Source organism: Mus pahari, chromosome 21 (genome assembly GCF_900095145.1).
Source record: "Mus pahari chromosome 21, PAHARI_EIJ_v1.1, whole genome shotgun sequence".
NCBI classification, from domain to species: domain Eukaryota; kingdom Metazoa; phylum Chordata; class Mammalia; order Rodentia; family Muridae; genus Mus; species Mus pahari.
The window spans coordinates 51088071-51112544 of NC_034610.1; the positions used below are offsets into that span (position 1 = coordinate 51088071).

The following is a 24474-nucleotide window of genomic DNA, read 5'->3' on the forward strand; positions in this document are numbered from 1 at the left end:
GGGTAGGGGAGCAGAGGTGGGGGGAGGGTATAGGAAACTTTCGGGATAGCATTTGAAATGTAAATAAAGAAAATAATAATAATAATAAAAAAGAAATGTAAATGAAAAAAAAAATTGCAAAGCTTCTCTAAGGCAAAAACACACCAAATTCTTGTAAGGTTTCTTTAACGTTGTTTTATTTGTTCCCTGGAGTAGGTATAAAAGAATTTTAGGAATCCATTCCATGTGTAAAGAAACAGATATTCAAATATGTTTACGTTCATATATATATGGTCTTCAAGTTTTAATATTAGGGAAGTTTCAGAAGTCCTTGCTTATTCTTTTTAAGACTCTTATTTAGCCTAGCTTGATCATGTAGATCAAGTGGTATCCAGGCAAGCCAGGTCAATATCAAGATCTTGTTTAGAGAAAACAAAAGACAAATCAAACCACTCAACTCTAGGTCCAGGACATAAGCAGCTCAGTGCAGAGCATGCGCCCTGCTTCTGTGAAGGCCTAGACTCCTGCTTTTGATCCCTCAGCACTGCCAAACATTCTTAAAGCATCAAGCACAACACTCTAACCACTGTTTGGTTGTAATATATATCTTATGTGATGTCTGTGTGTGTGAGAGTGTGTAATATCAGCAACAAAGGCCAAGAAATCAGAAGACCAGGGTAGTGATGTCTTCATGGTAGAGAAGGATACCTTTCTTATATCAAAAGGGTCTTGTTCGGACTAGGAGAAAGCTTTGAGTCAAACTGGGTTTCTTATCTGTAAGTGGATCACAGTATTTGATGTAAGTACATTTAACATATAATATATAAGAATATATATTGGATGTAAGTATATGGGTGATATTGTGACAACTAGAAGTTGGTGATTGGGAAATTTTGGATGATCAGAACCATTTTAAAATGTGAATTCAAAACCAGCAAGGTACCTCAGCCAGGTACCAAGTCTGATAACCTGTGTTTAGTCCCTTTCCCAATTACACACAGACACACACAGACACACACACACACACAGAGAGAGAGAGAGAGAGAGAGAGAGAGAGAGAGAGAGAGAGAGAGAGAGAGATACGAAAAAACATGTGCCTCTGATTTACTTATTCATTTGAGGCCAAATGACATTTTGGGATTAAAAAGCAATCTCAATTTCTAAAACATATATTAATAATTTAAACTTTATACTAAATTATCTTGGAACAGCTGTGACTCAAAATAATTTTTTTAAGTCTGGTTTTTCCATCCCAGATCAGGGCAGTCTCTAATTTAGTAAATAAACACTTTTGAAAATTGCAGTGCAACCTCTATTAATGTGATTTAAACCCTGTTGTGTGTTCTCCTGAGATATGCCAGATTAATGAATTATCTAAGCCTCGGTGGAAAATGACCTGCTCAAAATGAAAATAAAATTCATAACTAAAAGGAGCCAAAATATCAAGCACTTATAATCCTTTAGTTAACAAGTAAGAGTAGTAGAAATAGGTCAAAAGGTAGGTCCTGTTTATTATTTTAGATCATATTTCACCCTTATCTTTGAAGATTTTTTTTAAAGAGTTTCCTTGACTTCTATTTGTTTTCCTAATAATATTCAAATTAAATCTTTTGTTGTTGTTTTAATTTTCCTTCTTGGGCTTTGAATGGCATGTTTAGATGACTGGCCCAGTTCTGGTATTCTGAGTTTGTGCCAACAAAAATGTCAAGTGCATTTGCCTTTTAATTGCATGCAGTGCCTACATTTTAATATTCCAGAGTTTTCCCTGAGGAAGGGACTTTTCTGATCCTGCCATTTGTGGGAGGGGAAAAAAAATACCAGTGACATTATCAGAGTTGTTTTTCCCTAGTGTCTCCTGCTACCCACGTTTATCACTTTACAAACATTCACTTGAAAGTTATATTTAGTTGTTTGTAGCCTTCTTCACCATAAACGTTCTGTGTGAATTGGATACAACCCAGCATTTTGCTTTCTCTTCCTTCTCTGGTTTCCCAGTGATCATCAGCCACTCTGCTCCTGAGAGGCATCACCTACCTCCATGTCTCAACACTAGAATGAGTGTTTAGACGGTATAACCCCTTATTACTGACATATTCCTTGCCCCATACTCTCCTTAGTTTAAATATAGCCTCGTTCATTAACCCTCCAACAGTACAGAACTATATTATTTGGCTTCCCCAAAGCGTGAAAGCAGAATTGTTATTGTCTCACTTCTTTTGTTACTTGAGGTGAGAATATCGGGGTTTTTTTTTGTCAAGTAAGTGGCTCCAATGCTCTGAGCTTCCTTCAATGCCAAATGCACACATGCAGCAAAGCAGAGACGCTAAGTTAAGAGGAGGCTCCATCGTCTAACCCCTTATCGCCTTCTTCTGTCCCGTCTTCCCTCCTATGCACCAATGACATGGCCACTGAGTGGCCTCTGCTGAATTATCTATCAGTGCCAGGGCCAAGAAGATGGCTAAGTCCGTAAAGTGTTCACCACATATACCTGAATTCAGGTGCCTGGCTCACATGTGAAAAGCTGAGCTCAGGAATGAGTTCATCATGCCATCTCTGGTGTCTTAGTCAGTGTTCTGTTGCTGTGAAGAAACACCATGACCATGGCAACTCTGATAAAGGAAAGTGAATAAATAACTGGGGGCTTGCTTGTAGTTTGAGAGGTTAGTCCACTATCATTATGGAGTGGAGCACGGTGGCATGTATGTTGCTAGACAGCTTTACATATAGGTCCAAGAGGAGCAGCAGCAACAGCAGAGGGGGGAAGGGGGAGGGGGGGGAGAGAGAACCTGGACCTGAGCTCACCCCTACTAACACCACTCCTTTGGCAAGGACACACCTCCCAATCTTTCTAATCCTTTCAAACAGTTCTATTCTATAAAGCCAGGTGGTTAGGCTTTAGAATATAATAGCCTATGGGGATCATTGTTATCCAAATCCACCATTTCCATCCAGGTAAAGACAATAGGATACCTTGGGCTTGTTAGCCAGGACCCTAGCCAAAAGCAAGAGCTTCAAGTTCAGTGTGAGACCACATCTCCACATCTCCCTAAAATAAGACATAGAGTGAGGCAAACGTCCCATGTCAGAGACAAACGCATGCACTTACTCTGTACCAAAAGATACTGGTTTACTTGTACATATATCCAGTAAGATCCTATTCATGTGTTATGGGAAAGTTATGACATGGTGTTGGAGGTGAGAGAATAAGGATATATAGTCTTGGATAAACTAAAGAGCTTGATTAAAATCCACAGTCTGAGGGCTAGGAGTACGGCTCAGTAGTAGCAAAATACTTGCCCACCATACATAAGGGCCTGTGTTTGAACCCCAGCACTGCAAATCAAATAAATACAATCTGTGATCTCAGTTGCCGTTCTGGATGCCCAACAGGTTATATGCTCAGAGCATCTCTATAGAATAGGCCCACTATGGGGAGGAAACCATTTTTATGTACATTGCTGAACTTACAGCGTCTACAAGCACCTAGTATTCTCAAAAGAGAAAGAGATTATGAGATAGAAAAAGAAAGGGAAGAGAGGGGGAAGGAAGGGGGCCAAATGGTGGTTTAGTATTCTCTGCAGGGAAAACCTATAGCTGCGTTGCCCTTGAAGCTTTGATCTTTGCGCTGGCAATGGGAGTGCATAGCTTGAGATTTTCACATAAAGCTTGCAGAGATGGCCTGAATCCATTGGTACCTCCTGGCTTCTGGTAAAAGTAGGTGCAAATTCTGTTTAAAATGAAAGCATGATCAATTTAGGCCTGCAGGAGTCCCACGGACTAACTAAAGCAATTATCTCTTGATCAAAGGTCACCAGGCATTCTTGAAAGTAAGTCACTGTGAGAGTTAGCAAAAACAGAACCCAAATCCTCCCAGGACTGCAGTTATTGACTGTGGAGTCAAAATATAAAATTGCTGCATGCAAAACACTTAGTGGGAAAAAAGTATGAATCATAAATATTAACAAGATGTTGTTATCAGTAACTAAACAAAGAGCTATATTCCAACTGATCAGAATTTATAAGACAAAAAAAAATAATTGTCCAAATTTAAAAGTAACTGAATAGATGTGTCCATCAGTTTTATATTGCTGTGGCAGATACCCAAGAGAAAAACATAGAGGGAGTGTTTATCTTGGCTCAGTACTTCAGAGGCTCCACCTCACGATTCCTTAGCTCTGTTGTTCTTGGAGCTGTATACAGTGAGGCAAGGAATGATGGGCAGGGCATGTGGTGGGCAAAGGGGATCACTCCTGATAGAAACAAGCTGAGTGCAGCATACAAGACCAGTCCAGGAATGAGGTAAATCTTTCCAGAGACCTGTTCCCATCACCCTGGCCCCACCTCCCAGGAATGATGTGGGAAGCCATTAATTAGGTCAGAGTCTTTATGTTTTAGGCAGACTACAGCCAGCTCGATTTCAAACTTTCAACAGACGAGCCTTCTTGGTGGAAAAGGGGAATGGGAAGAAAGCATGGTGATAGGCCTAGAAGCAGAGTTGTAAAAGAGAGATTGTTTTTTATCTAAAGACATCCAGAGTGAAATCTATGACGGTGAACATGCTCAAGAAAAGAAGACCTGGTTCACAAAAGCATGCTACCTCTACAGCTCCGTGTTCAGTTTAAACCATTTAAACCATGTGGTGCCAGTAAACAAGCAGAACATTCCTGTAGTGACGTGTTTAGATAGAGAACAGATGCAGCTTCTAAGCCCACTACTCCCCAAGCCTTGTACAGAAACAGTGTATTTAGCAACATGAGGGCAGTGGAATGACTCAGATGAGCCCTCCTGTCCATCCTACTCAGGAAGTAGACCTGCATTAATCCAGGATTAGAAATGGTATGCACAGCTTAAAAAAATTCTTAAGGAAAAAAGAAAAAAATTAATGACTTCTGCCTGGGAAATGTTACTGAATGCTACGCACCACTCATAAAACATAGACTCACATATTTTACTTCGTTTGTGTTAAAACTATAACTCACTTTTATACCATGAATAAAGTAAGATGAAAAGCCATAGAGTTCAGGATACTTTACTCCAAAATGTGACATCATGGGATTCAGGTACTTTAAAGTTGGAGTGGGGTTTGGAATGGGAGAAGGTATCGTTTTGGGTTTTTTGAGAAATGGCGGAAATGAACAGGTCTCTGTGCTCTTCGCCTTGCCTTCCACCAGAACAGGCTACAAGTCCTAGGAAAGCTTTCCCTCACCTGTACCTGAAGCAGCAAGGGATTTGACCTGCACTTGGTAGACTGGGGGTGGGAGTGGGGTTGCCTCCTAATTAGAGGAAATGAACTCATGTTCAAAGGCCTTGCTAAGTCCACATTTACCATTCAGCACCCACAATTTTTCTGTCCTACAGTGCATACTTCATAAAGCCCATTACAAAGGCATTGGGTGATTTCTGGCTGTGGATCTTCATTTCCTTATAAAGCCTCCCATGTCGTATAAAAAGTATCTCAGTGCTAGAGAGCTAGTTCGGTGGGTAAACGTGTTCCATGTGCATCGTGATAACTTGAGCTTGAATCCCCAGGCACATAAAAAGCAGGGAATGTTTGTGTGTACATGTGACCCCAGTGCTGAGGTTAGAGGTGAAGAAAATATTGCTTGGGCTGCTAGCTAGCCAGTCTATGTATGTATATATGCATGTGTGTATGTATGTATGTATGTATATACTGATATATTTATATAAGTAGGTGAAAGCTATTCACTGAACATTTCTTAGAAGAAACAGGTATAAATATTCAAATATCTCTGTCATTTTTATCAAGTGAATAATAGTAGAGCTTGTTTCAACAGCATGTTTACAAAGCACAGAAGATCTGATGGTGCCATTATGACATAATTTACACACTAATGATGTATAATGCCAGCAGGCAGATCAATGAGTAGCAAGTCACATCATGTAAAGTTGAGTTTTCAGTCTTTGTTTCAGTCACAGTAAACTGGAAATGATAACTGAGTGACAGATTACTAACCCCCAAAGTGGAGTGAGGGATACTAGATTGTTGGGTGAGGTTCTAAATAATTAGGGTATATAATAGCTTAAGGTGTGTGTCAGTAAATGAGCTTCAAAAGGTTGACTGGAACCTAGTTTAGGAAAACCTTGTATATTTGAAAAAGTTGGGGTAGCTATTTAATTAAATTCACATTATAGAAATGTCACCCTGTTAGAAGATAGGCCGTGTCTGAGGAAGCCAACCCCTGAAGCAGGAGGCTTTATTTACAAACAAACAAACAAACAAAAACAAGATAATTGAGTCTGGAAGGCCGAAGTTGGAAGACAGGGCTCACGGCAGATTCATGAGCACCTTATACATAGACCCAGCTGTGTTTAAGACGTTGGACAGCATACCATGGTTCCATTTTACCCAGTTATTGCATGTCAGTAAATTGGAAGCTTAGTGAAAAATTCACATTTACAATCAAATGTTTGCTCTTAAAAGAAAATGAAGCAAAATAATACTTTCTATGTTTTTTTACCCTTGAGTATATTCCTGAAATATGGCATTAGTTTGTATGTGAAAAAAAATAATTCTATTATTTAGTTAGAATTTTTGCAACCTTTTTGTGCTATTGTCATTGAGCGAAAACAAATCTGAAAATCTCTGGTTTGCAGGAGCGACATTAAACATCATGAAATTAATCGTAAAATATTTGTAATAGTAATAGTTTTATCTTATAATTATTTTAGAGCTTCGTGAATTTCTGTTCAATTCATTTGAAAAAAATCACAAGTTTTCAAGAAAGTTTCTCTGTTAAATAAGAAAAATGATTTCTGACTCTGCACCAAAATGTATGACATGTGGCTGTTTTCTTCCTTCACCGATAAAACTCTGTGGCTGACTGTTCCAAGAGTGGACAGATTTCACCATAAGGTCATGAGAGGTGGCAAAGCAAAATGACATCAAAGGATCATTGAGTTAAATAATAAATACTTCAAGATGCCCCTAAGGTGGAGAAGTCCACAGCAGCCGACTACTTAATTAATAACGTGTACTTTACAAAACCCATCATTATCTATTTATATGACAGACTGCTAAAAATTTTTTAAATCTACTTTTTAAGTGATGTCAGTTTGCTCATTCACAGGTTCTATACTATATATATGGACTCAAAGACTAAGCTGTGGGTCGCACCCATCCCACCTGCTCGTAGTTCTAGCATAAGAGTCTCCATTAGATCCTCTGTGAAGATCCTCTTCACAGCTTTACTCACTTGACATCCCTTAAAGGTTTGCTATATAGAGTGACTATTTTAGGAATTACTATGTCTATCTGGCATGCCACCATCTTGGAAATGTGGTATTATATCCTTAGGATGACTGCAGGTAAATGTACCTTGGTGTCTTTACTGGTTTGAATGTTAAGTGTACCCCTTAGTCTTGAACATTTGAACACTTACTTGGTTTCGGTAGGTTTGAGAGATGTGATCTTGCTGGAGGAAGAATGTCTCTGGGAGGGAGCTGTGAGGCACCATTTCTAGTTCTCTGTCTCTTCTTCATGCTTGTGGTTCAGGATGGTGTGAGCCCTCAGGTTTGGATCCAGCCTCAGATCCAACTCCCGCTTTCTCTACTCTGCCACCATAAACTCTCACCCTCTAGAGTGGGAAGCCTAACTAAATATTTCCTATAAATTGTCCTGACTGTGGTGTTTTATCATGATAGCAAAGTAATACAAGACTCCTTGCATTCCTCATAAATATCTAGTTATATGTATGTGACCTTTGAGCTGACCCAAAGACGCACAGATCTACCTCTCCCCTTGTCATTATTTATCTAATGCAGAAGTCACTTTCTAGGCTTTCTATTATTTACCAGAGCCAGCAAATCAATTTCATTATAGTATCACATTTTTAGCTATTGTAGCTCTACAATCTGTACAATACATGATAGGCATCTGCTTAGTTCTGAGTATCTTAGCTTTGCGGCCTATATTCTGGGTAACTTTTTCCAGTCGAAGGACTTACTGATAGCATGTCTCTCCAAATATAATGGAAATAACTAAGAATAAAAACAATGTTATACCCAATAACCAACCCTGTGCTGCTTGCCTGGGAATTTACTTGAAATTGATTGGGTGGTAGTGTGGGGCAGAAGGTGGAAGTAGCCCTGTAATGGAAAGCATGGAGATGGATGAATAGCTTCATCTCAAGTTTCATCTAGAAGAGTAAAATCCAACCAACCCTTGCGTTTTGAGGAAGGCATCTGATGCCCATACCATTTGTTGTATGTGTGAGCAGTGCTTGTCTTTCTGCATTTACTCAGTTAATATCTTTGCTTTGATGAAGGAGAAGCAGGATGCAGCAGAGAGGTAAGCAGCCACTTTGGGTATGAGAGATGATACTGGTCTGCGTTAATGTAACAGAGGGGAAGAAGACGGGTAGAAAGGTATAGGACTTTATAACTAATTGCATAAGAAACAGGATGAGTTTCTATGTCTATCTTAGGTATTTCCTCTTTGCCTGATTAGTCTTTTCATGATTATAAATAACTTAACCTTCAAATATTAATCAGAAGATAAAGAGAGGGAGGGAGACAGAGAAAGGGAAAGGATGTTGTTCCAGTCCCCAGCTTCAAGAAGGCAATAGCAGTATCTAGTGCTACAAGGAAAGACATTGTAACAATCCTGCTGTGAAAAAGTAATGTAATCTCTCATTTAAAAATGATGTGTTGAAGGAGATGCACACATGTTGAAGGAGGTCAATAATCAGATTATTGCATGGTCAGGAGTTCAAGGAGATGTTGATCAGGAAAGCATTGATTTGAGAATCGTCAGAGTGGATGGTAACCCAAGTCATAGAAACTGTAAGATCACAAAGCCAGAAAGTGTGGAAATCCATATATCATGAGGCTGATGCCCTTGAGGGACCCAAAATGACAGCCAGTCCCCATGAATGACCAAGATGGGGGTGGGGGGCATTTAAAAAAGAATCCTGGAAAGAATAGGCCAAAGTCATGGCAGTGGGAAGGACACTGCCACTGACCTCTCACTGAAAGGCAGTGCGGCCAGGTACATGACCAGGAAATCAAGGGCTTCTAACATTCAAATAAAGAGAAAGGTGCCTGTTGAAGTCCAGCCACTTGTAAGACGCTGCTTCTGTCAGCTTGGTCATGTTGTTCCATGCATCACAGCCAAGAAGAGGAAAAACAATATGGCATATCAGGAAGATGTGTAGAGACTGAGTGTGGTATGTCTAAAGATGCTGGAAGATCACCTGGAAGGCTGCTTGGAGATGTTGTCTGGACCATCAGTGATGAAAGGAAAAATGGTTGTGTGTGATCCCAGGTATTAGAGCCAACTTTACTTCTATATAATGTTATATGTCCTTCCTCTTTTTGCCCAGAATGGAATCAGTTCTATTGTATTCATGGAAAGAAGGACATGGTTTATAAAAGGGATTTATTTCAGCTATTTTTTTCCTCCCCCAAAATGGATCCAATAAATGTGCTCAGTAAAAGTAAAATTCTAACTTGTTTTTATTCTCTCATTGTGCAAAGAATTATGCCAGTCTAGTCTCCAAAATACTTGGGTTTCTTTGAATGCGCTTTGGCAAATAAAGTGTGAAAAGATTTATGGCACAGGAAAGCATTCTGAAAAAGATAATCTCCATTGTCTTTGTGCAAACATAAATTATGTGAGACACAGGGGTGTAACCACATTGACAGGTTCTGGCTGTCCTTGAAGAAAATAGGAAATGCTCACTTAAAACTACTGTATATTTCCATTTATTAATCTTCTAAAAATGGATTTTTATTTACATTCTTTGGTTTCACTGTGCAAAACCCTAGAAAAATAAATGTGACTGAAGCGTACAGAGGAAACCAGCTGTGTAGGCTGAGTTGGGAAGGGTGCAGTTAGATGCTAGCCTGGTCTACATGATGAGTTTGGGGCCAACCTGGAATTCATAGGAAGATGCTGTCTACACAGAAACACCTCCAAACTAATAAACTCCCACATTTTCTTTTATAAAAGTACCTTTGGTTGATAATATTAGAAATAATAAGTGATACTTCTATAGAAAGTTTACATTTCAGGGAAAATAGCTGCCATATCATACAAATATGGAGAATCTCATTCAAGTTTGGTAATTATTTAACAGTCAATATCTGCACAAGAATTATAGTCACAACTTCCAAAGCGTGTTTGCCCTTAATCACTCTTTTTTTTTTTTTTTTTTTTTGCAATTTGGTAATTATTAATAGGATCCATCTCTAAGAGGGCTGGCTCTAAGAGGATGATCACATGGATACCCATAATACATGAATTGTCTTAGCACCCTACACACTGAACACATAATCAAGCTTAACAGTTTCTTTGTTCAAACACTGACTCTTAGATTGGATATTCTACTGCTGGGAATGTATTTAGATTAATTTATCAGAAAAATCTATTTGTATTGTAACTTTAAAAAAATCTTAATCCTCTAAATTTGAAGTTGCTTGCCCATCATTTTGTGTGAGTTTCATTATTTAGTGACTCAGTGTTGATGGAATTTAAACATCTCATAGTAGTGTTTTATTATCTGAGCTTCTATTCACAATATCGGCTCTATTTATCCATTTGTGCATTTCTACGAAAAGGCTGAGGAGTTTTGAAGGTTCTTATAAAATATAGCATATGCTACATGTGACACCTTAATTAAATTATATTAATGAGATGGATCTGGCTGGGAAATGACTCAGTTGGCACCCTATTCTATGAACAAGCATGAGGACCTGAGTTTGGGTCCCCAAGTCATCATTATCCAAACTACTAAAAACCTACATGATTTCTAACATGGTATGAATCTTAAGAGTGTAGTATGTTTCCATGCACTGGTACTGTGCCATGGTAATCAAGGACAGAAAAACAGTGCTGGGATCCTGGGGTTGGGAAACAGCTCTGTTGGTAAAGTGCTTGCTGAGCAGGCAGAATGGCTGGAGTTCAGATGATCCGTGTAAAAAGCTGGGGGTGTCAGCACATACCCCTAACCTAAGTGAAGAAGCTAAAATAGGTGGATCCCTGGTCCAAAACAAAGCTCAGTGAGAAACTCAGTTTTAAAAATAACGTCATCACTTGAGCAAGATGCAACATTCCCATGTCCACACATGCATGTCAACACACAAATACATACAGAGAGAGAGGTGGGAGGGAAAGGCAGGGAGGGAGGGAGGGAGAGACAGAGACAGAGAGACAAGAGCACATCTAACAATAATTGATTGTCCGAAGCACTGGCAGTTAACGCCATAAGTCAGGTATGTCAGAGTAACAAGGGACTATCATCTCTGTCCTGTGGAAGTCAAGTGTAGTAAAGCAATAGATCAGAGACTGTAGTGAGCCAAGTATAGAAATTATCTCTCTCAGGAGATTTCTAAATCGCTTTTTAAAATTCCTCTGTGAAAGTGTATCTATGTAAAACAATCAAGTTTGATCATTACAAACAATAAACATTTTGTGTTTAGATTTTTTGCATTCAACCTAGGAATTCACTCCACCTGTTTTAGGCATTTTATGCTTACACCGTGAGTAGGTGTGTGTGCACAGTCATCAAACTGCTCAGGAAGAGGAAGAAATGCCAGGACAGCTACAGCAGGTTTGGATGAACTGCAAGCAATGAGATAGTTGGCTGTGTAGTACAATTGTCACTTACTCCTAATTAAGGAAGCTCCCTATAGCTGTAATGCTGAGAACGGCCATACTACTACTGCCCGACAAACTTCCTCTGCTTGCTAGGGAAAAAGCAAGCTGTGGACTTGTAGTCTCTGCTTGAGAGTCATAGTGACTAAACCACTGGGACATTTTATTCTGTGCAAGTGAAACAAAGATAGTTTGGCGAACTATTTAATATTAGTGAGAGATAGGTTTACATCATCACCATTACCATCATCACCATTACCATCACCACCACCATCATCATCATGACCATCATTTTAATTTGAAAAATTATGTTAACCTCATGCCAGCAACTTTCTGGTGGAAAAAAATAATAGAGCAGACACTAAGATACATAGAACATGGATGTTGGAGCAAAAGAAGCCAAATGAAGGAACTAATGGGTTGACACAGCCACAGATGGATAACTTTCTAAAGAGAATAGACATGTTGTCCTGGAGATATGCAGGCTCCGTGTAGATCTTGATTGTAGCATGTTCGTTCAGCCAGGGTCTCTGAACTCTTAAGTACACGGTATTGTGATTGGCAACTGAAAACAGTTTTCCAATATGTTTAATCCATAGAGCTCCCTGGTCTTTGTGGTGCATATTTTCAGCAGTGGGGGTCACAAACCTGGCAACTGAGGAGTGCTGTGTTAGAAGATAGAAGATTTATTAGATTCTGTGTCTGCCCTTGAGTGATTCATAATCTATCCTTAATTCTTTAAGCCTCGGGGGTTTTGTGTCTGTAAAGTACAGATAATAATAGTTTCTTTGCCAGTTTCAAGGTAAATGAGGTAAAAGGAAAATGTCTTCAGAGGCTTTCCAGGGCTTATGTATTGATTAAAGTTTTCTATTTTAATTGTGGACATGTGTGAGGGCTGAGCGTGATTTTTGAGAAAAAAAAAAAAAGTAAGGGCCTGAAAGGATCAAAAAAAAAATAATAATAATCTTCTTAAAGTCATTTCCCACATTTATCAGCTCACGAGGAAATGTGAAATAGTTCTGGGTGTATTTCCTTATGTTTTTTTTCTTCTGCTTAAACTGTTTATTTTAACTTCTATAGTGGATTATAAACTAATTTTTACTAGCCTGAAGCTCCCAAGCCCTCTAATTCGGGTTCCTGAGTCCTGGAATTATAAGCAGCTGCATGGGCCACCTCACCCAGTTAAGAGGTCATTTAAAAAAAAAAAAAAATGAAGTGAAAAATGGTAACTTATATGTGACTCCTTCTCTTCCCAGTGTAGTAATCCTAAAAGTCTTGTTCTGACTATTTAAGTCATTTGAAGAAAAAATAGCCTACCATCCTCTTTAATAACAAATTTTTATTCCTTATGTTAAAAACGGGATAGCAAAATATAACTGAAAATAAAGATTTTTACCTTAACTTGGCCCTAAGACTCTCATGTTTTAGAACAGCTCGTTTCTGCATGTACATTTTCAGGTTATTGCTATTCAAGCTTGTTCTCCTTTGGCTATTTCTGCCTGGAGGCAATCTTCCTGTGCATGAAGAGGCTTCCAGTCATCTATTTCTCTGATTCCTTTAGCAGCAGCAACAGAAGAACCAGAAGTGATCCCAGACCCGGCAAAGCAGACAGACAGAGTGGTGAAAATTGCGGGCATCAGTGCTGGCATCTTAGTGTTCATCCTTCTCCTGCTGGTTGTCATAGTAATTGTGAAAAAGAGGTAAGGTCTGATACTGTCCTGTACCACACACTCAAACATGCTACTGACTTTCATGTTTTCCTTCCAAGCTGTTTGACAAGTTCTAATAAGAGTGCCTGCACCTCAGTTTATTATTTGGCCTTTTTAAGTAAAGTCTTAGTTACCTATTTGTAGTTTGTTCAAGGGTTTAAACAAATAGTTTGGTTAACATTTGTTTAATGTAAAACTCTAAATTTCTTGAATTTCAGAGATACATGGGAAATTCAACTTATTTTAAGTGTTGTTATTACTACACATAATGAAACTGATGGCTATACAATTATGGTGCTTGGGCCAAAGTCAGAATTATTTTCATTTTTAATTAATTTTTTTAAAATCTGGGTTGCATGTGAGACATACATTTACTTCTCTAATTAAGAATGTTGTTTAATGACATTGTATATTAAGTATTCACTGACTAATTTTCTTTTTAAAAGGAAGAATAAATGATTGAATTGAGCTTTATCTTTTATACTATATCAGCCAATGTCGCCACCTCCTGGAGTTCATAAAGATATTATGACTTCCTGGAATTTAAACTTTTTTATTCTGGGGATAAAAGTATATTCTTGCTCAAAAGCATTTTAGATATACACATTTTTTATACTTTGAGCTACTTGATCATTATGTAAGTTGTCAGAATTTGTAAGTCATTGTCTTTGAAACTAGTGTGGCACTTCAATCATCCCAATCATGAATTTTAGATAATGCTATAATTTGGAAGCATTTTAGAAAAAAAGAAAACAATTTTTATATGTAGAGTGCATTCTAAGAGCTTCATATGTACAGGCGGTTTTGCTTTTATAATTGTACTGATTATGTAATAAATAATGTTGCTTATATTCCGTGAACTTCATAGTGTGCAATTATTATTGCTTTCTACTTAAAATAAAACATTAACATTATGGATAAGACTCATATGTTAATCACAATTCCGTGAGCATCTATTTTAATATATTGCCTCTTTACAATTGTCCCCCGGAGATATATATGTTGGAGAAGACACATCTGCATTAGAAACATTAGGTATGCACCACAGTGTTTTGTGTTCAATTAGCTACATATGTGCTTTTCCCAAACAGTGCTTTCTCTCTGCTGTTGTCTACTACCTCTAGGATTGGTAACACATCCTAGGCGAGCCAAGAGTTAAGTATTTTAGAAACACTATGTCTCCAATAAAGATCAGTAAAATCGTGGAAAAGAACCTTCAGACTTTACTTCTCTGTTTAACTTAGGTTTGTACTTGGAGGGTGAAAAAGCCAAATAACCTAGAGAGCTAACTTAGCACTGCTTCATCCTTAAGTGGCGTGTCACATCCGATCGGATGCATTAGAATGACTTCTGCCTGTGTCCTCCTCAGAGTGGAGTAGTAGCTGGTCTTTAAATGAAGACTTACTTCCTTTTGATGGGTTTGTACTAGGAACGACAACTGAAAGCTAAGGTCCTTCAAGTTGCTAAGCCAGTCACGAAAGCAAGGCTGGGGGGAGGGAGGAAACAGTCCCTGACAGCTCTCTAAAACTGCACCGCACACCTTCGCTGATGCTACTTCCGGTTTACATTGTCAATGATCGGATCAGCAAGCATCCTCCCTTAAGTGTTTCACATTTAAGTTTTCGTAATTATTGAGCTGGATAGAAAGTCTCCTGGGCTCTCAGCTCCCTCAGCAGCACCTATGTGACCAGGGAAGACCATTATCATTTAGAATAGATGAGGTGTTTCCCACCTCCTGGACTAAATCATGCCTGGATTACTTTAACTCCTTACTCACTGCAGAACATTTCTAAAGGCTTCAACCCATAGGTGGTCTCTCTCTCTCTCTCTCTCTCTCTCTCTCTCTCTCTCTCTCTCTCTCACACACACACACACACACACACACCCTGTGTGAGTTAAGCAAGAGTAATTTATTATATCACAAAAGTATGTAGCAGTCCTGGATGTGACAGAGTTTAGCGTAAGGTTCTGTGTTATTCTGTAGTTTCATTTGACTTCAGAAATTCATAATAACAATAATGGAAGCAGAAATCTTTACATTCTCACCACCTGCCTTTTCACAAGAAGTTGTAAAGTTGCTTTAGCCTATTCCTCTCTGGGAATAATATATATAGGGATATTTTCCTCATTGAAAATAGTTCTATGTGTTTGGGTTGCAAAAGAATAGCTTAGAATTCAACCAAATAAAACCTTACAACTGAGATTATAGAGAAAGTAAGTTCTTGGGATATGAAAGGGATATTGCACTTTTCAGAATGCAATGTCATTTTATTTTTCAGTTTAATCGCTGTTGAATTATTTCCAAATATATGCCATTTTTCATTAATTGTATATATTTTAAATGCACAGCATGAATACATTACAACTTCCTACATCAACTTGAAATCATGTTTCAATACAGTAAATGTTTGTGTATACCATGATCACGTGCATCTACTGTGGGAATACCTTCATGCATATGTAGCATATGGTACCTGTATTCACATAACGTGTATATATTGTGTACCATTAAGATACACCCAATGTGTAAAAAAATATAGGTGTTACTTTGCACACAACATCATAATTTTATGTTTTGTATTTAAAATAAACTGCTATATTTAGTATACACATTCTATACACAGCTGCTCCATCTGTCATGACATTCAAATGGCAATGGATGATAGAGCGCTTTAACTGCATGTTGAAAAACACACAATCCATTTAACTTTTCAGTTCTCTGGCAATATAAGAAACGTCAGCATGTTACTGTTTTCTTTTCCTAATTCTGTATTACAAATTTTATTTTTTGCTGCATTATCTGTCTGTTTAATCGCATGGCCAAAAGAACGCTAACAACGCATGGGCAACGTACAATGCAGAGCCTAAGAAGCCAGATTTCATTTTGTTTCGTTTTCTTTTTAACGCACATTTTTCTGCTCTCTTGGATGTGACGGAGTCATGCTTCTCATTCACCATTGCTTCTCTTTCCCACTGTCTGTGATCTGCTTCCCAGGAGGAGCTACTATTCTTACTCCTACTACCTGTAAGTAGAAAATGGGTCATTACGACTGTACATGTGTCCAAAATGCAATAGCCCTTTTCAAAAAGCCCACAGAAGCAGTGTTGTCAGTTTGGTAGTCTTTCAAAAATAACACTTTTCTGGACGCTAAAACTATAGAGTATTATCTCTTTTGATAATCTTTTTTAAAAGGGATATTGTGTTTCTGTATATTCAGCTTCTTTTAATTTTTAACTACAATTTTTCCATGAGTAGCTTTATCTTACAGCTAAGAACATCATTTATTTACTTATGTCCAGTCTGTACCCTCTTAGCAATATATTTATACATCTGGTAGCAAATGTGGCTTGAACTTCCTACTCTAGATGTTGTATATACACTGTATACTATTGTATTACATTTGTGAAAATAATCCCAGTGAGATTTTTGTACAGCATTCAGACTGCCCTCAGTGGATGCAAACCAGATCAGGCCTACATGTGTGTAAGATCACTTTACATAATTTCCCAGTTATTCAAAAGGGTCATAATGTATAGCTATCTTTGCTGGCCATTAAAACTGTTAATATGGTCTTATAAAATAAACTGATAAAAGAGAATGTAGTTAGTAGGGCAGAGACATTAAAAGCCTTTTGTAGAATAGGGGGAAATGAGTTTGTTTACTACAGTTTAAATAGAGACTTTATGAAACAAGCCAAAAACAAAACCTGTGAACCAACTACTGAGTCACAAGACCAACGTGGAGAACACTGGCCATTCAATTTCCTGAGTCATCTTCAGTTGACTTTGTTAGATTCCAAGATAGTTAGTAGTTCAGTCCAAGGGAATAGCGCTGTGCAAGGCTCAAGGATTGAAACTGTCTGAGGCATACAGCCTGCAGTGTCTGTGTCACTAGGCAAGGTTTTAGTCAGCTTTACAGCAAAATTTTATGAGTCAATCACTTCACCACAGTGCTGCCAGCGTTTTAAATATTACAAACATTTGGCTTCCTACAATCTGTTAAAACAAGCAGGTGTAAAATAACAGTGCTCTTAGCTTATTGTGATGAATCATAACACACTTGTTAAATCATGTTTGATGAAGCCAGTGGCAATTAACTGTACCATTTCATACAATGATGGAGTTCTTTTCCCCTTTATGGCCCACCCATACATCCACCTGCAGAACTTTATGCTGTTGGCTGCTTTGATAATGAAAGTCATTTACACATCTGTCAAACTCAAGTACTCTCAAAATGAATTGCCTAACTGTCCTGAACTGTGCATTATATATGCTCATTGCTCATGGGAAGACAAAGCATGAGACATACCAGAATCAATATGTATTTAGTTACAAGAATGCCAATAAGCCTTCCGTTAACTGTCAATATATCTATCTGTATTAGAATGGAATTTCTTTTTGGGGGGTGGGTGGGGAGGGAACACAGTTAACATTGCTCCTCTTGACATTGTAGCAGATGATACTGTTGCTATGACTGACACATAAAGCTACTGGTACTTTAAATCCTAAGTAGATAAACAGGGATATAACTTTCAAAAGCCACTTAAACCCTTCAAGGGATACTAATCTCAATTTGATTATTTTTATAGGGGTAGGAATAGAATGGAGCTCAAATGGAAAAAAGAAAAAAGCTACGATATTTGGTCTTATTTTCATTAGCATTATGTTATAGTAACTTTTTTTCTAATTAAAACACTTCCTTAGCACTGGTGTTAACTCATTGTGTTTCACAATACCCCCAATGAAGGCTTATATCCCAGGGTTGTGGTGAGGATGGAGGTGTAAGTGACCACCTGGCTGTGCCTGCCTGACTTTACAGCTACTCACAAAGTCCAACACAGTTTGCTTATTATCTAAGTTGATGAATCTGAAAAGCCCTTGCTTGAACACTTTCCCATTTTAGTTCTTGAAAAAAAAATACTTTTTAAAAACTTACCCATTCATGAAATACCTGTAAGGCATTCATTCGTAAGTCCTCTGAGTTTAAAGTTGTCATTTCTATTGGCTGTATTCTGCCCATTTTAAAATTTTTAACATTATTTTGAATCCATATTTCAAATTATACTGTTTTATTCAAATAAATTTCTCATTCTTTTAAAGGAATAAACCAACCTTGCTAAAGAAAAAAAAAAGATTTAGAGAAAGATTGCCAGTTTTATTTGTTCATTTTTGAGACAAGGTCTTGCCATGAATCCCAGTTCAGGAAGGTCTTGAATGTTCCTGACTAAGTCAGCTACTTCTGAGTCCCAGGACTAGGATTGAACACCACCATATGGGGCTAAAGCTTATTTGACAGGCATTTCTCTGCTGCTTCAAGACAGAATATCTATGTTGTATTTGTGTTCTTTTCTAATGCTTAGCAAACCGTGCTGCCATTACTGTCGGTTTCCTAATGTAGCAATAAACACAGCATAAATAGCCGGGTGCTGTGTAATATTTGAAGCTATGAAATGAGGTCATTCTTCATAGCTTATTAGATAAGCAACCTTGGGCACGTTATTTAACTCCCCTAAGCCTCGATGAACTCATCTATAAGATGAGCATCCTTAAGCAGTATTCAGTGTATTGATCTGAGAATTAATTGAGTTAACCAATGAAAAGTGCCAAGTATATAGCAGGCACGCTTTATCTCTTCAACAAGTGTTTATTGAGTGACTGCTTTGTGCTCTAAGTATTATGGCTCTGATGTCCAGGTGGTGCAGGTGGCCTTTCCTTTTATTGAGCACACAATGAGGAGATGACTGAAAAGTACTGTCATGATATGTGACGAGTGTTGCCTCGATAGATGAACATGTTACTACAAAAATCACCTGAATTAGATTGTGCTTGGATCAGCCATAGCAAGCATTCCCAAGGAAGTTTATTTGGAGTCACAGTGAATAGACGCTAGGCAAGTATTAGAGACTAAAGCATGTCGCAAGCTTAAGGGAAAAAAAATCTTTTGTGATGGTGAACTATTACGAAGTTTGGAATGTGGGTATGTGTTGTCTACATATGGTCTGGTGGTGTTTAGGGTCAAACATTGTCTTTAGAAAATGAAATTATTGACTAGTGCTAGCATTTCTATTTTTTTATGTCCATTTATTTATAAGGGGGGCATCATTGCTCCCAATATCAAATAAATAAGTTGTTCAGGTTTCAGAAAAATTAAACTATAGGCCAGAGAGATGGTCCAGCAGTTAAAGAACACATTCTGTTCTTTTAGAGGACTTGAGTTGAGTTTACAACACCCATGTCAGGCAGCTTACAACTGCTCCCATAACTCCAGCTCTGCGGGTATCAGATGCCTCTGGCCTTCAGAGGCACTCATGTACACACGCACACTCACATACACGCATGCACATACACACACGCACACACACACACACACACACACACACACACACACACACACACACACCTTTAATATGATAAAAAAAAAATACCTAAAAATGGTAACGAAAACTAACATACCCATTCTGAAACATTGCTGTTATTTCTAAAAAAATCAAATCATTTTCAACATTTGTGTCAAGTGCCAGGAGTCCTTAGGACAAGCTGCCCTCAAACTGTTCCTCATTTTCTCACACAGTTCTCATCTCCCTCCACAGTGTCTCATGTCTCTGTCTAGATCTTTATATTTCTACAGACTTTCCTCTTGGCCTGGAAAGAACAGTTGGTAACACTTACTGTGTGCAACAAATGTCAATGCGTGATGGTATTAACGGTAGTGACCGTGTAGTGATAGTTCTGGTGGTGCTGCTGGTGGTAGATAATATTCTCTTGTCCTTGTTTTTTAATATTGCTAATACCTGCTATTCCTTCTATATGACTGATAGGTATCCGTCAGCAAAGCATGGTTTATGCCTGCTTTATTCTGTTTGGGTCGAGATTTAGTGTTTGTGTCCTATATGTTGGTTGTGTGCCCCTTTGGTCAATTGCTACAATCCTCAGAGGAAAATAAACTAGAACAACTCTTGGGCTGTACAAAGCACTTTAAAAGGAAATCTTGTGGAACGTACTCCATCTATTCAATAAGCCTTCGTAGTATTTGGGGTGTGTTGTATAGATAGTAATGGGGACCAGAAAAGAATGTCCTACCACTGAGGTAAGAAATGCCATTCTTAACAACTGGGAAATATTTCCAAGACAGCATTAACTGCTATCATAAAGTGAATAATATAGTTTACATTAGACAGTGGTTTACAGTGCCTCTATAAAGAAGTTGTGTGGTGAGTGTGAGTTCACTCTTTTACGTACCATTAGTAGATTTTAGTTGCATGTTCATGAACAACAAAGAGAAACAAAAATATCTAGGTTGTTGGAAGTGTTTGGTTGGTTTTGGTTGGTTGGTTTTGTTTTGATGTGGGAGGGGAAAGGGTCAGTATTTGTGTCATTTGAAAGGGTAACTCTAACTTCTACAACCCTAAATGATTCTGCTGCTACATTTACTAGACATTTCTGTACTGGACAGTATGCATGAGAAGTCTAAAATACAAGTTAGGGTTGGACCATGTCAGTCCTCCAAGCCGATGATAATTGATAGTAAAGCTCTGTACAGCATTTTCCAATTTTCCCCAGTATCTTTCTTACAGAGCATATGATTCAGTTCCATCTCTTTGTAAGTGTGTGAATCACATCTGGACAGGGTTAATTTTAAAGGACTTTGGATTACTTTTGATTAAGACTGTGAATATTCTGTTCCGTGTGCCTGTTCTCTGTGTGTTTGTAGATTTTACTTAGGAACAGCAGAGGAGAGAAAGGCCCTTTTCCTTGTTTTAGTTGGCAGCTCTGATAAAGCAAAGTTAAGTCATGTTGTTAGCAAGATTATCTAGAAGTTGATCAAAGACAGTCTTCATTCAGGAGGAAGGCTGGAACTTAAATTTTTAAAATTTTTATATAAATCATCTGTGAATTAACTTTTCTTTAGAAGTGTTTGTACTCTTGTTGAAACACTTTATGAAAACTATTTTATTTTTTAATACTCTCATATATGTACACAATGTACTCTGGTTATTTCCATCATCCAGTACCCTCATTTTACCGTACTCTTTTTCCCTCTGAACCCAGACATAAATAGAAGAAATAGTGAAACCCTTGGTTTGACAATGAGAATATCGAGAAGCTGACAGATAAGGTCATACTACAACAACGAGTCAACGTAATGGTTTGCGTGTTATCTTAACTCCTGAAATTAGGAACAGTTCTTAGGTTTTCTAATCTGTGTCTGTAACCTTGTCCTCAGGCTCACTAGAGCCACTTTTTTGCTGGTGTCAACTGTCCCTCAGGGCTCACACTCAGGCCTCCCCTTTGTATTTGCTTTGGCAGCAAGCTTGCTAAGAAGCGCAAAGATGCAATGGGGAACACACGTCAGGAAATGACCCACATGGTGAATGCTATGGACCGGAGTTATGCTGATCAGAGCACTCTGCATGCAGAAGACCCCCTTTCCCTCACCTTCATGGACCAACATAACTTCAGTCCAAGATGTAAGTTACACATTAAAATTTTCATTAATGCCTTTGAAGCTTAATTTCAAACAATAACTTTTGAATAATGAAAGAAGAAGCCAGAGAAGCAGTTAGGGAGAGTAAAACACAACTGATGTTAGTTTGGAATTTACAAAAAAGACATGTATTTAGTTTTGGTACAGGGTTTATTGAACTTCAAACTAGGGATTTTGTTGTGAAATTATAAGAAACATTCAGAACGTAGAGCCACAGACAGTATGTGTCATTGAATTATGTTAAAATGTCATTTTCTATATAAAATTGGTGTATGTTATTTATATTTTTTCTTTATAGAAGATAAGGGTTTATTTTGAGATAAGAAGAAACAATAATTCTTTCTAGGCATTAATGGCATAAGTGTTTGTTCCATTAAGGAAATCTAGTATTAGTTCTGAAGAACTCCAATACCAAAAAGTTAACCAGACATAGGGAGGTAAGTTCATGGATAAAGAACTTACCAGACAGGAAGGAAAACTGGAGCTCAGAACAGCAGGACCCTCATAAAGGCCAGGTATGTGTGTAGCCACCTGTAATCCTAACAGTTGGTTGACATTCAGGAGTGGGTCCCCAGGGCAAGCTGACTAGCTAGAACCTCTGAAGTTGGTGAGCTCCGGGTTACTAAGAGAACCCATCTCAATGCAATAATAGAAAAGAAATTGAGGAAGCCATATAATCTCAACTTCTCTAGACATACACACACATATGTGCTCACACATGGCAGCATGCATATACTCACACATATCATACACATGAGAAAGTTTCAACTACATGGAAGATTGGTCTTAAGTTTCTAAGTATGGAGTATGAAATCTAAAAGTGTAGTTGTGTTGACTGGCTTGAAAAGCTTGATGAAATAACATTTGCATTCATTTTCCCATTCCCCCCCACCCCGTACATAGATTCTTCAAGAATTACTAATGTTGACCTATGAAGGATTTCCTTTTAAAATGTCTCTATTGAAGTCCCGCTTAAGCACAGAGGATTTGAATAATTGCATAATTTGAATATCCTATGAAAATCATTCCCTTTCAAAATTTTGTGTTTATTTAAATTTAAGTTAATGTGCCTAATTAATTTCTTCAAATCTTCTAGCAAAATTGATGCTAGAGATGGGCAAATCAAGTTTGTCATTAGCATTTCATATATAGGACATTTCTGTAACAAGTCTGATCCTAATTTGGTAAACATGTATGTAAGGGGACAAGAAGTAAAAAAAGAATTCATATTCTATGCAAACTAAAGGCATAGGGAAAGGCAAGTTTACACAACATTTTAAGTTATAAGTCTGTCATTTCACAAAGGGGATTTTTTTTTTTTTGAAAACTTCAGCTAAATAAAAATTTTCAGTAATTGTTGGCTTTGAGTATTGGCTGTTATTTTCCTGGGGTATATCCATACCAAATAAAGTTAGACGTACTGTTAGTTATTTTGGAATTCAGTTATAATCATGTTAAGGACTATCTAGCCTATTTTATTTTTATTTCACTATTAAGATTGAACCACAGGGAACAACATAAAAGTCTAAATTCTATGACTGTTGAAAGTTTGCTTTGCTTAAAATATGAGTGTATCATCTCTCCAAGTACTTGATTCAGTATTTAATTGATTACAGGTCTGAATGTATTTCTGTGCCATGGACACATGTTTGTTGCCCATAGCAGGACCTGACTATAAAGTGTCAATTCTGAAAGTGTAACTATAAATACCCACTTATGAACATAAAGGAAGGATTAAACCAATTCCCCACAGTTAGCTGGGGAAAAAATTAATTAGAATGATTATAGGTTCTTTATTTCTGTAAGTACCTTATACTTGATAGATCTAAAATGCATGGATCCTTTTCCCCTAATTTTATCAACTTTATAATGTCAAGCTAAATAATCTGCCTTTTTAAATAGAACAGAGGCCTAAGCTGTAACTATAGATACAACTCTTCTGACGTTTTACAATAACTCCGCTAGGAAAAAGAGTTTTACCCTCACAAAGAGCAGAAATCAAATCAAACCGTATCATTGTATTTTTAAAGAAAATACAAATCAACTATTAAAAACTTATTGTAAAGGTATAATAATTTTTGTAAAGAAAAGTAGAACTTAGAGTCAAACACTCCTTCATAAGCTCTGTTTTCCCCACAGTGCCCAATGATCCACTTGTGCCGACTGCTGTGTTAGGTGAGGCTTAAAATACTTATCACCAGTTTTTATTTTATTTTATTTTATTTTATTTTATTGTTTTGCATGCATCACAACTCCTTACATAGGATGTATCTTGTCCACATAGCAAAAATTTGCCTTTTGGTAAGTGTCTTGCTATTTCAGATAAGCTGCCATAGTCCAAACATACAGCAACCTTGTTTCAATATATATAGACCTAGTATATTTAAATGGAAGGCGCCCTGTTTAGAACAACACACCAGCTTCTACTTGTATTGGACTTGAAGCAGAATTGTCCCTAATGGATGGTTAATGTGAAAGGAACCCAGATGGTCCATTCCCAAGAGCCAAGAATGTCTGAGCAACTAGCTGATGTGGGAAAGTCAGCTTTAGCTAAGGGATTTTCTAAGCCCCTCTAACTTTACAGCAACTAAATAGGAGAACCCAGTTCATTTGCTTTTGCTTTGTCATTTTAACCATACAGGAGAAGTTGATAGAATTTTGATGCAAGGGGTAGTCATAGATGACAC

General features: G+C 37.7%; 1 protein-coding gene across 17 annotated transcripts in view; it reads left to right on the forward strand.

Moving 5' to 3' along the window:
• Ptprk (protein tyrosine phosphatase receptor type K) overlaps positions 1–24474 on the forward strand; it is a 514155-nt gene that overhangs the window by 453716 nt on the left and 35965 nt on the right. For 4 of the 17 annotated variants that reach the window (XM_029532781.1, XM_029532784.1, XM_029532783.1 and 1 more), the window contains exons 14-18: positions 13155–13293; positions 14296–14337; positions 16298–16327; positions 21610–21770; positions 23927–23962. In XM_029532781.1, the coding sequence (XP_029388641.1) occupies positions 13155–13293; positions 14296–14337; positions 16298–16327; positions 21610–21770; positions 23927–23962 (408 nt within the window). The remainder of the gene's footprint in view (positions 1–13154; positions 13294–14295; positions 14338–16297; positions 16328–21609; positions 21771–23926; positions 23963–24474) is intronic. The other 13 variants (XM_021221748.2, XM_021221754.2, XM_029532789.1 and 10 more) reach the window with 8 other exon arrangements.